The sequence below is a fragment of the Telmatherina bonti genome (genome assembly GCF_933228915.1).
Source record: "Telmatherina bonti genome assembly, chromosome: 4".
Lineage (NCBI taxonomy): Eukaryota > Metazoa > Chordata > Actinopteri > Atheriniformes > Telmatherinidae > Telmatherina > Telmatherina bonti.
Window position 1 is genome coordinate 31222783 of NC_136622.1, and position 17612 is coordinate 31240394.

The following is a 17612-nucleotide window of genomic DNA, read 5'->3' on the forward strand; positions in this document are numbered from 1 at the left end:
ACAGAAGAATGGCAGCAAAGTCACAAGTATGCAAGGTGTGTGTGTGTGTGTTATTTTAAGATTAGAAGTGGAAAAAAATGAGTGTGCAACCAGGAGTGTTTGGTGATCATGCTTCAGTGCCCTGGATTTGCATCCAGGATGACAAAGATGGCTTCAATCAATTACAGATACGACAGGACCTTTAGAAATTGCAAAGCTTATGATTATCATGATGTGTGTTGTACAACTGATTATCTATTGTCTGCAAGTGGAGAGGTGATATGAACACAAAAGACTGTTGTAAAACAGACAAATGGAAACAATGCATGCAGGGAAGCTGCCATTGCTCATTATTTATAATTTCTTTCCCTAATGCAGTAGGCCTGTTTTACCATCCTGGCACCAGTGCAGAATAGAAAATGAGCAGAGGGTATTTTCTCTGTCTGGGAGATGGCCCCTTAGGTCAGTTACTGTGTATATAATAATGTTTTCAAGACTGCATTGATTTTAAGAGATTAACAGTGCACATCTCTACTCTTTCTAAAAGCGGATGTGCCCATGGCAAAAAAAAAACTCAATTGCTCCTCGCCCCCAGCTCCCCCTTTAAGAGTACACAAAAGACCTGATTGCCTCAGAAAATGAGAGGGTGAGCTGAAGACAGCCACAAACACTGGGCTTCAGCGTAAGCCATAATTAAGAAAAGAAGGGCTGAATATAATCAGCTTCCTTGAGGAAATCACAAATTACAATGCATGCTCATTGTTCTCAGAGGGTGAAATATAGGAGGATGCACGCGCCTCTGCAGCGCCGCCTATAAATCCAGTTTACAACCAGTTTTCCTGGCTCACCTGTCCAAACTTTTGATAGATGACCCCAAACTTGAAATTGTTGCTTATCACATGTTCATCAAAGGTGACGATAAGTCTTGAAGCCTGTAAAAATGTAAGATGTGAAACAAAAACATGACATGGTGTCAGAACTGTTTAAGACCTTCTCCTGCATGTGTGTGTTGACCGACTGGAAACAACAACATCTGTTTTAGATTCCAGCTCATTGAGCCTCATTGTCTCTCGTATCTATCACTCTCTCCTCTGTTCCTGTTTGAGCTTCACTTGGACTCATGACACATTTTCTGTCTTCTGGCCTAGTGCAGGACATTTAACACAATACGCTATAGTTCTGGTAAATGTAAAATATTAGATGAAAAAAAAAGTCAAGCTCTTGCATGAAGACTGAGACTAATCACACATGTGTTAATCATTTATACTGATGTTATGTTGCGCTGCATTGTTCATTGATCTGATTGGTTACAGGTTTATCCAACTGCATATAGAGACATTATGGCCTGCACCTCCTGCAAGCCACTCGAAACTAAGTTGATATTGCAGAAATCTCTGGAGATGCATGGAAATAAGAACGTCATGGCAAAACATTTCATTTCCGTATTTGGGGAAATGACTGACTAGGACACAGAAGCTGTAGCTTCTTAAATAAGAACTTACTTTTGGATAAAGGACGGGGAAAAAGCGGTCCACATTCACTTCTTCACAGACAAGCTTGGATAGAAAAGAAAATGCAGGAAAATATGTCAGAATGTGTTTTGATTCGCCCATAGATGATCAGCTCCTGTGCAAACAGAAGCATAATTTCTCACCTTGGCCATTTGGACCACATTGGGAAACTCTGTCAGACAGGAGATGGGGATCACATCATGGTAGGTTTTCAGCTTGGTCCTGGTTAAGTCATAAAACAATAAGTGTGGTGATAAAGCCATATAACACAATGTAATATTCCCTTTAGATGAGAAAGAGATGAGCCGGTATGGGTCATAATCAAACTTCTCCACCCTCGCTTCTCTTTGCCTTCTGTCCCCTCCCTCCCAGCTTTATGACCACCCACTCACTGGCCTAAATAGTCCATCTGTTACTCTGCTGTGAAAGTGACAGCTCTGTTGACACTCTCTTTAGCTTTATGACTTTTACAATAACACCCAATAGGATGTGAACATCCAGTCAACTCTAGAAATGTAAAGAAAAATAAATTGATTATACTGGATTTGCTTTATTGTATGTGAATCTTTCCTTAATCTTGCATAACCTTTATTACTTCAAATCAAGTCTATGTTTAATACACAGACTGCAACATTATATTGAAGCATTTATGCATAATGAGAGTTACCTGAGCATTAAGCGGAGATGTTCCTGGTCACCAATCACATCATATTTTAGGGAGAACACCAGATGTCCAAGGGCACTGTCCACTGAATAGTAATTAAAGTGCTCCTGAGGGCAGAGTGTAAGCAGAAACGCATTTATATCAGTTATAAGCAGAGACCCTCAACCTCCCACCACGCTGAGTCCATTTTCTGCTGCTTTTCACATGCAGATCAAATTTGCTAGGCAAGAACAGGCGGCAAAGAAACATATCTTCATTAGCAACAGCATATGTGATGCCAAACTGTTTGCTGTTGATTCAGACTGCAGAGACCCCCCCCCACCCCCCCACCCCAGTTCAAATCATAATGAATATGAAGAATAAGTGATCGAGTGTCAAATGTCCGCCTGCGGGAGTGTAACTGGGGGTTTGAGGCTGTTTTAATGAGATAATTCATGAATATGACTTGAGTAAAATCTCTCTGAAAGGCAGGAAACTTTCAAAAAGAACATTTGCAGGCCTAATTTTACCAGGCGGTAAACATGACTATTTAATGTCACAGTCATTAGATAAATGCATGTTCAACAAAAAATCTTTCAGTGAGGACAAACTATGTAATGCATGTTACAAAAATCAGGCAAAAAGCAAGGGTAAGATGCAGAAGTAGGTATGCAAAGATTTCTATAAGTAAACACTACAATAATGCCACTGATATACTGTTGCAGGGAAAATAACCAGGGCCACAGCAAAACAAAGGACTATAAAACTGCATCTGTCCCTGTCAACAGAAAAACCTATTACAATAGTTTCCTCCAGTTTGTAGTGTTTCCTGCCTTTCTCTGCTGGACTCTGTCAGGCAACACTAGACTTTATGGCAAAGACAGGACAGAACCAGAGCACCCAGCTTACTTTTCTCCTTCGGCAGATGGACCAGGTCAGTGAGAGATAGGACAGAACACATCAACCTCTGCTTCCAAAGCCACACAAATACTAAATACACAGAAATCGTACTAATTGTGTAGTCTGCATTGTGTTGTAGCTTGTGTATTATATCATATAAGCCATCCACTAAATACTAAGATTAATTCTAATAATAAAATAAACTACACACATTGCAGATTAAAAGCAAAATGCAAAATATATACTGCGGTAATAAGCAAAGGGTCGAACAGAAAATGGCATGACAAGTGCAGATGCACCGTTTCATTGCACTTTTTCAATATGACTTAACAAATAAATTAAGATTTTATTCTAAAGTCATTTAGTGAATGCTTTTATCCAAAGCGATTTACATATGAGAGTGAGAACAACACAAGCACAAAATCAGTAAAGGACATCATAGGTAGGGTCTAACTGGACTGCTGCAAGTCCAGTTGGACACAGGTGTTTCCCATTCCACACAACGTTCCCTGTGTTGAAATGCAACATGGGGGCGGATGAGGATAGCTGGAGTATGGGAAAGGGTATGTTGGGTGGGCGGGTGGGGGGGGCACGATGTGATATGTGTGTATGATGAGGTGTGCTTGTGTAAAAGGAGTATGAGGCCGGATTTATTACATCTATAATGCTCCCCTTGGCAAAGTAAATTTTCCCAACAGAACACAGCATCCAGATAATCATTCTGTTTGCTTAAATGCTGGACTAGACAAAAGAAATAAAGAAAGAAAAAAAGTAGACAAGGACTCTGCAGATCTGACAGAGTTTGGCAGGTCGTTCCACCCCCATAGAACATCACAGGCTGGCTATTGATTTAGCCCTACGTAGTGGTGGTAACGCTGGGTGTCAAGAAAATCAAGCACTAGAGAAGACATGCCAGTTTTACTATAGCTCAATGTTAAAGAAAATGCTGAAAAAATGAGAAGTATGATCATGGCTCAACAAAGACAGAAGAGCAATCAGACTAAAATGAACTCTTCTTTAACAGGGTTTTTGCTATTTTTTTTAAAAATAAAAAACTTGTATTTTCTGCAATGAGAAATGTTTTCAAGGCACTGTCAGTCTTGGTCATTGATCTGATTGGCTTAAACAAGAGAGAACAGAAAAAAAACCAAATATGAGATTCTTTTGTTAACTGTATAATCATTTTAGAGCACATTAAAGAGAGTGGTTGAAAAAAATTATATAAAACATTCCTTTGTTTTGAAATATTAAGTGTCTAAAATATGAACACATTTTACCGTAACTTCTACTTATTAATACTTCTCTTAATTTTTCTCTTTTTGCTTTAATCTGCTTTACTTGTCCTGTCATGAAATCCTTAAGCTTGCTTACATGATCACAAATCTTCTCCTTCCACTTCTCTCCTTTTTGTAGGACAATGACAGAGAGAAATGTGTTTGACAGTATTATGTTATGAAACTGCAGCTAACCTTTCCCAGGAACTGTTTCCGGAAGATTGTAGCTGTTGTGTTGCACTCCAGCTTGGTTCGAGTGTTTGGGGATGGAGGCCGGAGCTGCTCTGAATCCCCTGTTTCACTCAGCTCATGGTTGGTCCCCTCAATCCAGTAACCGCCAAACTGTGGCAGCAAGATGAGGGGAAAGGGGCTTTTCCTCCCCAGTACCTATTAAATTCAAACAGCAACAGCGGACAGGATTGCATCAATCTGAAAATGATTAGATGTGCAACCTTCTCATATGAAAAATGTTGCTCCAACATGTCTTCCCACCTCATGGACGCTGGGGTACGGAATGTAGTCTTCCTCAGTCTGAAACAAATGAAATGCATAAAATGTGTTTGCTTCATGAAAGAACAAACCTGAGATCCCACAGGACTTTATTTCAGACCACTTGCATAATTGTTATGCAATGACAATCTGTTTAGCAGCCGCAGAGGAATCAATTATCAATGCATGTTTGGTCATTTTTATTTTCCGCCACAATAATCATCTAGAATAGAGCATCATATCTAGTTAAATACATACATAAGCATTTCAGTCTGTAGACATCTAAGAGGTCACGTTACTGCATGCTGAGGTCATTCTTCAGATTACTTCAGATACGGTGGAGCAGTGGTGGATATTGATCCCTTTGTGTGATTGACTCTGTATCTCTGTGTGAAAAGTCCTACCTTGAGAGGTGGAGGAAAGGTGCATCTCTGCTCATCCATCCTGCTGCCCTATCAGAGGAGCCGGTTTGATAAGAAATCCAGAGACAGAGAAAAGAGGGGTCACTAACAAAAAACCTCCACACAAATGGCAAATCTTCACAGAGCAGCGTACTGCAAAAGTCATGATCTAAAAGCAAAGGCAACCTTACAGAAAAAAACAAATCTAATTTATTATATAACAACACAGTTTTCCCAGGAGATATGCAGTACGGAACAAGGCAAAGTCAAAGAGGGACACACAGAAAAACATCAAGATGTGCTTCATACATGGAGCAGGAATACCGAAAGACAGTGAAGAGCAGGTAGTGACAGGAAAACAGTGTATTAAACACACTGCAGAAGTGTGGGGATGAAACCCTGGAGATAAAAAGATGCAAAGTTGAGTGGAACTCCTTCACAGCCAAAGCACCTGAGGGGTGTATGTATGCGTGAAAGGAAGTGCAGAGGATCGATGTGGAGGAAGAGGAACAGTGATACTAAGGCTGGGCTGGGTGATGGCGCCTAGCTTCAAGAAAAATGATACATCTCATCAATGCAAAGTCTGACTGGAAAAGACACAGTCCTGCATCACAACCTCTGAAATAAAAATGTTTTTTGTTTTTTTTATGAAGGATGAGACTTTAAAGCCAGTGAAAGCCTTTCTGTCTGCAGTAGATTAGATATTTTTAAAAGTGATGACTAATGTGTGCACCACTGCCAAAGCACAGACAGCAAACACATATGTAAAAAAAAAAAAAAAAAATCATAGTGCATTTTGATAAGCCCTATCATAAAACTCTTAGCCTCTTATGTGTGGGATTGCATGATTAAATAAAACATCCTTCCAAAGCCTTCAGAAAACAGGAGATAGCTTTTGAAGTGAGATAATAAGCTTACAGTGCTGTCAGCCAATGTTTCAACCAGAACGTTAACACAGACGCTGAGAAAAAAAACACACTGCTCTGGCAACACTCTTCTAAAACCACAAGACTCAATATCCTTCCCAAGTACAGAAAGATAAGGAAGCATTGTGGTCGCGGAGGAGTGCCACAGAATTAGGAGGAGACACGGCAACTGGTTAGTGAGAACAGCTTAGTGAGCCGAGACAGAATACAAAGATCAATGCATCATCTTACCTGCATCTTTTCAATCATTTCAAATAAATCTGTGGTCTGGGGAGAGGAGATGAGATGTGTTTGAGTTCATTTGTTGGCTTGTGAAGCTTAGTTTGCTTCTGCAGGAGTTAGTTATGTTTGTCTGGAGCAGCCTTTACACTCCATTCAGAAACATATTTAATTAACCATGAAATGAATAAATCAATACGATTATTTTACAGATGTAAGAAACATGCCATGCATTAACTATTGTACAGGTTGTAAAATAACAAATTCTTTGTAATATGCCAACAGTCAAAAAACATTTACAGTTACACTTCACGTTGATGTTCTCAATGTTTTGTTTTCAAGTAGATCCCAGTGAGGTTTAACGTCATATTATAGCAGTTCGAAACCAACCATTTAGGTAAACTGTGGTAAAAGTCCAAAACAAACTGGTAAAACTCCTAAAGCATGAATGGAAACAGGCTTGCAGTGTCAACACTGATCACATACAGCACATGACAACGTTATACTGAGGCATCTGACACCCAAAACACATGACTTTCTCTCAGCAGGTGCCTGCAAATATTTTAACAGTGAATTTCAGTAAATATATAGCAGTGTAAAATAATACTGACATGTTTGGAGCTGCTTGAGAAGATTCAAAATCTACTCAGTGAAATTTAATACATAAGTCCAGATTCATATTAGTTTACATCAAAATTTGACTCTATTGTGGAATATGATTTTGAGTTTTAAATGGTTTTAAAGTGCTGAACAGTAATCCAAGGACACAACAGTCTGGTGTAGTTAAATGAGCGCTGTAAAGTCTGACATAAACACTTCGTGTACAGAGCAATCATGTCTCAGCTTTCTGTGTGAGTATGAGTAAAGTCCTCCACCATGTGCAAACAGCAGTCTGCCACAAACCCTAAAAGTAAATAACCCTGCTTCTAACCAGAGTTCACAATAGTGCCAGGCACAGTTTGGAGCGATGTATGATCTTTGAGCTTAAATTAACACTGCATTACTGATAAAACCGTAAAATTTGACATTGAGATACGTTATTCTTCAGCTCATCAGTTCAGTAAACCATAACTACGGGTTGTGGAGATTTGCGTTTGCAAACCTTCCATTTTATTCCCTTTTTACATTAGTTTGACGACTTTTCTGTCCACCAGATATTCAAAGTAAAGCTACTTACATTGCTGGGCTTCTTCCAGTGAGTCTTTGTTAACAGTGGAGCAGAGTGCTGTTTGTCAAGTTTTTTTGCCATAGTTAAATCTCCGTAACCTGAAATGCAGCAGCTACAAACACAGCTTCAGCGTGACTGATTTCAGCAGGTTCAGATGAAAATGTCCATGACTGCTGAGCCTTTCCTGGATATAAGAAGGCGACAGTGTCCCACCGTGACACCTACATTAGAGCTGCATCCCTGTTGACTGCAGCCATCAAAAAGAAGCTGGAGACAAGATCCACAGGCTGTAATAGTGCATGCTCTAAACACACAATGTTATCAGAGAGTGTGTGTCTCAGGTTGCAATACTAAGCCAGCTGTTATTGCTTGATGATCCTCTGATTAAAGCTGGAGGTGTCCTCTTCTGTTGACCCTCCTTTCTTACTCTTTGTTTAGAAAACTAAAGGAAGAAATCCACATTGTGTGTCATCTATTTCAATCTTACACACAACTTCTTTTGTGAGTTAGGTGCAGTCCGGCTTTTTAATCTTCCTGACAGGTGCTGCAAATGATCCTTCTGTGCACTAAAATGTATGAACTGGCTTGAAATGATGTGCATGTAAAGTACTCTGTGACAACATTGTTGTGAAGTGGCGCTATACAAATAAAGCTGAATTGAAAAAAAACCAAAACAATTAATTGTGTGTGGAAAGTACTGTAAGGAGATACAACAAAGGACAAGCAGCAATGTCGTAAGAAGTAACAAGACACCTTGCAGTTACATATTTTTGCAGAGATGCCCAAGTGAGGAGGAGGAGGTGTGGGGATCCCCAGGGAGCAACGCTGTTACACAGAGCAGGTGTTGGAGCTGAGACCTTTCATTATGAGAGCTAATGGGATCGTCATTACGACAACAGACAAATTAGAAGCGCAACACCTCTTCTCTCCTCCAGACATGCCGGCAGCAACTCTGCGTCCTCACAATGCTCATTAGGATTTGGACTAGTCCATTTAGGAGGTTTATGGGCTTTTTTTTTAATCATTTTTTTCTCTTTCTGTTATTTTTCTTTGATGAATAATATGAGTGATTCTGCATCTTTCTGTTTTTGGGAACGGTGTGTCCATCTCAAATTCCTTGGAGTTCTGCAAGAATTCAGCCTGATTGGGGAAAGTAACTGATTTAAAAATATTTTCATGTTATAATAAATCATTATCCAAATATGCAAGATTTGTGGAAACTGCTGCTTAAGGTTTCTAATAAAGAATAATTCCCTTTTTTTTTTTTTTTCTTTTTTTCACAGTGAAGTGCACTGTAAACTCAGAAAATAATGATATTTTTTGCATGTTTGCTTTATTTCTCTCAAAAATATACAAACTGTTGACAACCATGGTGATAGCAGTCTGGTCGAATTAGGTAGTGACCATAAGACCTGGTGGGGTTAATTGCAGATTGACCTGGTTTTCACTGGGCTCTGATTAAAGTGATACACTCCTCTGAGTCTTGCCCCACTAAACCCCTGTTGTACTACAGTACATTGCATTAGCATGCTGTCCCTTTTCACACAGTTTCTTCTCATAAACATCCGATCAAATGGAATTGGCATAATGTAGGACAGCAACACAGAATGAAATATAAACCTTTTCTTCTTCAATCTGGCATCCCGGCTGTGCAGAACAATGGCGTAACCACATTTGGAGTATCTATATCCGTTTGCACAATACGGATAAAGAAGGTCTGCAAAATTCTCTCCTGTTTCCAGATGAACAAGCAGGTGTGACGTAGTTTGAGAGTGCTGCAGGGATCAGGAGTGACTGCTCAACAACCCAATCTCCAAACTCTCTCATTCTTAATCCCTTTCTCTTTCCACTCCCTCTGCTCTCGCAGGATTAAGTCAGGTTGTAAGACGTGTAAGCTTATTCTGAAGTGTGAGAGTCCTTATGAAACCAATCTGACGTTTGTGAGTTTGTATCCGCTTTTGATCACCAGGCGAAGCATCTTTTCCATTTTTATGTTCCCACAATATCCCTGGCAGGTTTTTCACATCAAATACTCATTAGATGTGCAAAAAGTAAGCCGGGAGATTATGACAGCATGATGGATAAGGCTGGAACTGTGAAGCCAAAAATACATTTATTATCTTTTATTTCTTCTCAAATCATTTTCATTTTACTTCTTTAAGTATGATCTCTGTAGTTTCACCTGTTTATTATTTCCTCATAACATACCTGATTTGTAAAGGATATACTTCTAAATATTAAAATTAGAAGTTGTTGGCTGCTTTTTGTTTCGTTCTCTGTAAAGATGATTAGCAATAATGTTAAGGTCCAAGCTCTGGGGTGGATTCATCACTTCATCTGGCCTGTTGTCATTGATTTTCAGTCCAGTTCTTGTGTCACTGCTTCAGCCTTTTCTTCCTGTTTCCCTTCCTTAAGACGTGGCTTCTTGACAGATGGATCAACTACATGCCTGGATGCATCCAGGTTCTGTTTCAGGTCTTTACTGGATTTGTTTTTCTCCATATTTCAGAAGGATATCACTTTCAGATACTGTTCTCCTGTCAACTGCTTTTCTTTGTTTCAGGTCCACCCCTCCTTTTGTTCTTCACTTGTTCAGTTACTTCCTATTTTTAACAGCATACTGATGTGTGTGTGTGTGTGTGTGTGTGTGTATATATATATATATATATATATATATATATATATATATATATATATATATATATATATATATATATATATATACATATACATATATATATATATATATATATATACATATACATACATATATATATATATATATATATATATATATATATATATATACATATACATATATATATATATATATATATATATATATACATATACATACATATATATATATATATATATATATATATATATATATCACATTTTTCATCTAGGTTTTTCTGGAATCAGCTCATATTATTTTACATCTGTCTAATTGAGTTATCTTTGGATTTTTTTACTGATGCTAACAATCAAAAGGAAAAAACGACACGCTGCTAATAACAAGATGCCTGAAAATATGATTGAAAATTAGTGCTTTGCTTATTTGTTTGTTATGTGTGTACAACATTGGTTAATCCTTTGACATTTTTCATGCTCCAATGATTTATAGATCAGTGGCGAGTGGCTAAACTTACAGATGAATTTGTCTGAGAATGACAAGTACAAGACTTGAACTAAAAATGTGCGAAACTGCAACCAATGTTAATAGAAAAACTTTGAAAAACCTCCAGAAGGCCTCAAGAGCTATTGCTCATGACCACTTTGAAAGATGATTTACAAAAAAACTGTCTATTTATTTGGAAGCAAAATGTAAAGAAATCATTGGTGGTTTAAGCGTTTTGCACAGTCAAGGCTAAAAACGAAGCACATTCTGAAAGAACAGAAGATGTTCCACTTTTGCCTTTTAAAACATTAAAATAATTATTTTTAAAGCTAAGAAACCAACTAACCCTTACACAAACAGAAACAACACTGAAAGTTTATTTTTGTCTCACATGGTGAATGATGGTGGGTGGAAAAGGGTTGTCTTTTGATTGAAACATGACAATCGCTCTGACAGGCTGTGATTTTTACACTTTGATGAAATCAGGCTTGTTAGAATTGGGTTGACAATTTGTCAGCATCAAACTGACTATTTCAATCTAAAAATAGATTTCTATTAATTAAATCAGTCAAACATAATAATCCCAGTTGCTAAGCTTTGTGCATTTTAATAACACAAGTTATTCAAAAGAAGACAAGAATAATAATCAAAGCAACTCTGCAGGCAGAAAGACCGACTTCAATGAAGGTTAAAAAGAGACAATACAGCATCTGCAACTCCGTCCAGACAAAAACAAAAGAGACAGAATGAGGAGAGATGCGTAACAAAGATCACAGAAAGGAGGGGGTCAAAGAGAGGTGTACGAGCTAAGGTCAAGGGTCAGAGGCCAAACTTAATCCTCCACCTTCCCCTCCTACCTTGTGGAACGGTGAGGTGGTGTGTGTCAACGAAGACTGGAGCAGCTGGGACTCTAGTGGTGCAGAAACTCGGGGGTCACTCCCATCTTGTTTCCTACAATCAAGAGAATATTCAATAAGAAAAGGTCACTTAGTCTGAGATAAAGCAAGAGGACAACAAAAGATGATGCCACAGGGAATCTGGTGGGCTCTTGTAACCAGCAGTGCATTTGTGAGGACCTGTGGTTTGATGCATTCTGTTTTAATTGGGGCAAGCTGTAACTGAGGCTTTAATGAAGCATAAAACCCAAAATTCTAACTTAATCTTAACTAATCCATTCAAAAACTGTAGTTACCCAGTATCTTTAACCAAATCTGATCTAAAGTCTTCCATTGGTTCCTTCTGACCCATTATTTAAAATTTCTAAGCAGCATCCTCTTGGCCAGATTTTGAGTTAACATCATGTGTCGTGCAAATTTCCCCCACTATGCAGACGATGCACTATTGTATGCCCCACCACATCCTGGTACTTCTTGCATCTTATTCTTTCTGGCTGGGATCAAAAACTGGATGCCAAAGAAATGATTATAATGACACTGAGGTTGAAAACTTTCTGAAAGCGTACAGTAGGTAACTCTTTCTAAATATACATATTTTTCTTTTACCTCATCATTTTATCATTTCCTTCCTTTGTTCTTCACAAAACTGATTATTTCTAATTGCTTTGTTTTTATTAATCTATTTATTAATCTGCTCAAATCAGTTTGTCTTGGTTTTTATGATATGATGCATTAGTTTGTGTGGAGCACTTTGGTCAGCTACGGTTGGTTTCAAAGTGTTTTTTTAATAAAACATTATTACATTTTATTTGATTTTACAATATGGTCTTAATAGTTTGCAGCTGCTGTTGTTTCATTTGATGATTGTTTATTGTGTGTTTGTTTCCCCTTCATTAATTGTACAGTATTATCTGCACAGAGCTTTTCAATGTGATTTTTAAGTGATAAATTTGTTTATTTTGAATGTTATGTTTCATTCTCACAGCTCAATAAAAAAAGAGCAATGGTATTAATTTATTTTTCTCCAGCAAGAGTTATATGTTTCCCCTGTTTATGCTAAAAATATGTATACATTTATTAAAATTACACTCCCAAAAGATTACACATGTCTCTGTGTAACTTTCCTATTCTTTTAGAATGAAAAGCTGCTTTCCAAAAACACTTAAGGGACCTGGGGATGTCATATGAATAGTTCACGTTCATTTAAACACAACTCTTTCTTCTCTGATCCAGGAAAATAGCACATGGCTAACAGCAATGTTAAGATCACACATCCTTTGCTCTAAGATCAGTATCTCCACTAGGAAGGCTTCATCTTCACAAAACCATCAATCAATTCTTCTGATGAATATTCTACCCCACTGACAGTGATAACGAGCTGCTATGTATAAAAGGTTTTAAACTAGTTTGATTAATGCAGTCGGTTTAAAAACACAAAGCCATAAGAATAGAAGTGATCATTAGAGATGCAAACTTAAAAATGCATACTGCTGTTTAAGGTGATCAAAGAAAGACAATATGTTTTTTTTGCATATCTCCATGTACAATACTTGGTGTAGTGGAGAAGCCACTTCTACAGACAGAAATATTCTCATAACTACATCTAATAATCCCATGAGGCAAAACACCAAACTTAAAAGCTCAAGAATGAATAATTCCTCAAGGAGATAATGGGGCAACCACAGCACAGTTACAGGAGGGGACGTATGGGGGGGTCTAGGTAAGACAAACAGCAGCTCTGGAGGGACAGTGACCAAGATGTGAATCTGTATTCGCATTCGCTGAGTGCACTCAGATTCGAATGTAGGTGAAGAAAACAGAGCATGAATCATTAACACAGAGCGCTGCCTCACTGCTATTACACAACGAGCACATCTCCAATCAAGAGTAGTTCTGCAGCATCCAAATGAAATGGGAACAATCGTGCACACGAGCCTGTGCTCAACTAGGAAAGCACCTCCAGCAGCAGCTCTCCCATGGGAGGACAAGACACGACAGGGGATCAGCTGCCCTGAACTCTTAATTAGAACTAAAGCTCAGTAGATGATGGAGGACTCAGACACACATACACACTCACAACAGAACTGCTTTTCATTTATCACTGGCTAAAATGTGTTGTGTGTACACTGTTACTGCAAAGTCACATCATGGGATAATTATTTCTTGTCATAGATTGCTGGAAAGATCAATCTCCAAATAAATATTTAGAAAACTGCATGGAAACACGCAGCAAAGTGAAACTTCAATGCAAAATCCTTCATCATGCATGCGCAGCAGCCCACACACCTGCCCTGACGCTGCCATGTAAGCCCTCTTGCAGGTCAATTTAAAGCAGAAAGAGCACAATTTACCCCAAAACCACAACAAATTACATAACCCGACCAAGCTGATAAGAAGCACGACCCAGAAATCAACTTGGTGAAGCAGCTGCAGCAAGTCAACAGGACAAGCTGATGTCCAGCGTGGAGCAGAGCAGCAAACTTACTCACACAGTGACCGCTGTACGCTGGGCACTCCCAGGGTAGTCCGAGCAGCAACCTGCGCTTGGGTAGATGACTCACTGTCTGCGCCTCCCCTCCCTTGTCTTCAGTTATCTCCTCTGTCTCTCCAGCTCCTCTCAGCTCTCCGTCATAGACCTGCCGGCGTCCTCTCTCTGCTCTCTGGACTGTCACACACTCCCAGCAAGCATCGTCTCTGATTCTCCTCCCTCCCTCTACCCCCTCACCCTCTCACTGACTGCCTCTCTCACTCCCTCACACACACACATCTGCACTCTTTGGTTTTCACTTCCTCCATTTCCACCCTCTTTGTCTGCTCTGCAGCTCACTTGTCCGAAATCTGAATCTCTGAATACTTCGCACTCATTCTCTTTCACCAATACTCCCAGCGCTCTTATTCCCTCTCAAACCACAGACCCTCCCCCGTTCGGCCACAGGAGACTACTGAAGCCTATAGCTCTGAAGAGAGAAAACAGGGATTATGATGGTAAAGAGGGTTGACTTCAAATCCCATGCTCATGAGCTTGCTGGGGCTGTTGCTGTGGCAACCAACATCAGCTACACATAAAAAAGACACATCCACATTCGTGTTCATAATAATATGACCTGAACGAGGTGATTATGTCCAACATTAAGCTCCAACAGGTGAGCAGTCGCTGTAGCTTCCCTAATGCTTATTGTGCAGGATGAAAACACCTGAGTGGAGCGGCTTTTTAATTACTATAATGAGTCTCATGAAATCCCCTGAGACCATGTGTATTTCCTCCTCTAATCTGACAATTCCCAAAAGACTCTTGCCTAATGTCACCAGCGGTGCCTTTTCATGTTAAATCCACAGTTGTTCCTTTATCTGCACCTTAGTCAGCCTTTTAAAGTACATGAAGTGAGAAGTGGTGTGTGTTGTTGTGTATGCAACATGTGCAGATAAAATGGGATTACACCACTGCCATCATACTTTGCTGTATTAAGACTTGTTGTATGACAACAAATAAGCTATCCTTGCATGACCCAAGGCTTCCAATAAAAAAGCACAATACAAAACTATTGTAAGTCCAGAATTTGTCATTAGCAGAACTTTGTTTCAATAAGAATGTATTTTATTTTATATTGCTATTAAAGACTCTGAATGTTGCGTGTAACATAATCCAAGATCAATGACAGTGGTCTCTAATCACGTCAGTAACTGCTCAGTTTTATCAAGAATAATCTATATTTACTTCCCATGGGTCCAAATACATGGCAGCTGCAGCATTTTTACTACGGTGTCTCTGAATGGACACACAACTCTGTGTGTGAAGTGAGAAACTGCAGTATCAGCTTTGCTTGATAGGTGTTTGAGCAGAATTTGGGATAAGTAATGGCTTTAAAGACAACAAAAGATGAAAACATGTTTATGTCTGGAAGAATTTTGGCCACTGTTGGCCACCGTCCGTTCTCTCTGCACTTGGCATTTGAAAACATCTCTATACCCATCTTCACCACTAGATGTCAATAATAAAACTAAGGTTTACTTTTAGGTAAAGACACTAAAAGTTGCATGTTTTAAAACTAGATTTCTGAGGATGAGCATTTATTTTTTGGGCTCACAGATAAAAAAGAGCAGATATTGTTTAAATGTTTTGCCTCAGATGTGACTGGAGCAGAAGTGGAATTTTACCAAAGATCACGGCAGCTTGCTCCTGACCAGCATGTACACTAGCTGTATGGGACATCTCTTTAAACTGAATGTTCATATGTTCACTACTTTTAAAAAAAAAACCTAAGCCATGCAGGGATGATTATCTCCTATGGATGGCGTTAGCTGGTTTTAAATTGATAGCATCCTCCCTGCTCCAGTGTCCTCTGCAGAATCCCAGAATTAATCCCTTTCTGGCTGACCCTGCTGCCAGGGATTCCCATCCTATTAGTCTGGTTAAATAGCCAGTGGTTTCTCCTCTCTCTCCTGCCCCAACACCACGTCCTCTGAGAATCATTGCTCTCCTGACATTTCCCCAACCATCTACTCCCTCTCCTCACCTCTCACTTTAAGCTTTTGGGAAGCTATTTCTCAACCGAATAGTTAGATAATAATCCAATATCCTTTGAGAGTGAAGCTCAAATAATGCTACCGCTTTCTGGATCCCATAATTCCTACAGGATTAGGGCCGACCAAAAGAGTCTGCAAATATTTGTTCGTTGCTCATCAGGATTAATATATATATATTTTAACTAACCAAATAAGATTTTTAATTCTTGCTAACTTAAACTTATATTGCATAAGTGAATGATAGCTCTTAAGAAGGAGCGTTGTTTAAGCTGCCAGCGATCCCCAAACGCTAACATGTAACGACAGAAGCTTTAAATGGAAAAGTGAAATGCTAGTGTGAAGTATGAATGAATGGTTATTTAAGTACAACTGACCCATGTGTCCCACAGGTAGAAATTTAATTAGCGGCGTTTAGCCGCTTTGGGGGGGTGGAGACTGGTGGAGTACAAACAACACTGAGCCACAGTGCTACAAAACTGCATTAATCTCAAATGCCTGACTTTATGTAAATGTGGGTTTTCTGTCCTTGTCTTCCATACAAACACAATAAAACAAAAAGATCCATATGTATCCACAGCAAATAGCTTCTTTTGCTTTTGTATGAAAGTAATAAAGGGATAGAACAATAGAAAATTAATAAAGGGACAGTCCAAGTCTCAGTTCTCATTGTTAAATAAACCTTATTTAACTTAAGCAAATGATCTATGTTTAATCAGGCCATTTGCAAGGCAAAAAAGGAGTGCCAGCCACATCCAAAGTTGTAAGGGAACCTTCCATCGCCATCATGATTTCTCTGCAGTGCACCTGAACCCTGCTGGGACTGTAATTGTGATGGCACTGATTATCATGAACCATTTTAGACTAAGTAATGAGATTCTAGTCGAGGGGGCATAGGCACATAGCAGAGGTAAGCACGTTATGTCAAAATAGCTTTTTTTCAACTTTAAAAAAAAAAAAAAAAAAGCATAGCAAACACAGAGCAAAAAACATTATAACAAAAAATTGTCTTAACATTCATTTTAAATGATCGATTGATTCTTTAGCAATCTTTAGCACAGTTAAAAGTGACTGAACAACAGAATTATTCTTGCAGAAACTTCTCCTTCTATGACTCCAACAAATGTCAGTTTATTGAGATTCGTCAGCAGCTATGTATCATGAGGTTTGGGCCTGACACAGACCAATAATGTGATGTTTGCCTCCAATGTTTCCAGACCCAGTGATAGTATCAGAAAGCCACAAATACCAGCAGCCCTTTGCCATTGTTAGATATGTCATTTACCCAAAATTCATCATCCATCCTCCCTCCCATCATAAATCAGTGTGTTCCACATTATTAGTATAGTTACAAAGTTTATTAGCTAACTTCATTTCATCATGAATGTCTTTTGTGTATGTGTGGTTCCACATTATGCCCCAGACACTTAAATCTTCCTGAGTGTTTTTCAGAGTCAACATGGGTTTTTATTTCCTTCTTTTTCTTCTTCTTCTTCTCTTTTTTGTGGAATCCTGCAAGCAGTTCGATGGTCTTTTAGACCTCAGTTTATCCATTTCTTAATTG

General features: G+C 38.8%; 1 protein-coding gene across 1 annotated transcript in view; it reads right to left on the reverse strand.

Moving 5' to 3' along the window:
* Nucleotides 1–17612, reverse strand: part of LOC306754777 (rap1 GTPase-activating protein 1-like) — a 47773-nt gene that overhangs the window by 9877 nt on the left and 20284 nt on the right. The window contains exons 3-11 of the mRNA XM_079238858.1: nucleotides 11489–11582; nucleotides 6355–6390; nucleotides 5201–5248; nucleotides 4800–4838; nucleotides 4503–4694; nucleotides 2158–2261; nucleotides 1634–1712; nucleotides 1482–1535; nucleotides 828–911 (exon numbers count right to left, since the gene is read on the reverse strand). Coding sequence (XP_079094984.1) covers nucleotides 828–911; nucleotides 1482–1535; nucleotides 1634–1712; nucleotides 2158–2261; nucleotides 4503–4694; nucleotides 4800–4838; nucleotides 5201–5248; nucleotides 6355–6390; nucleotides 11489–11582 — 730 coding nt within the window. The remainder of the gene's footprint in view (nucleotides 1–827; nucleotides 912–1481; nucleotides 1536–1633; nucleotides 1713–2157; nucleotides 2262–4502; nucleotides 4695–4799; nucleotides 4839–5200; nucleotides 5249–6354; nucleotides 6391–11488; nucleotides 11583–17612) is intronic.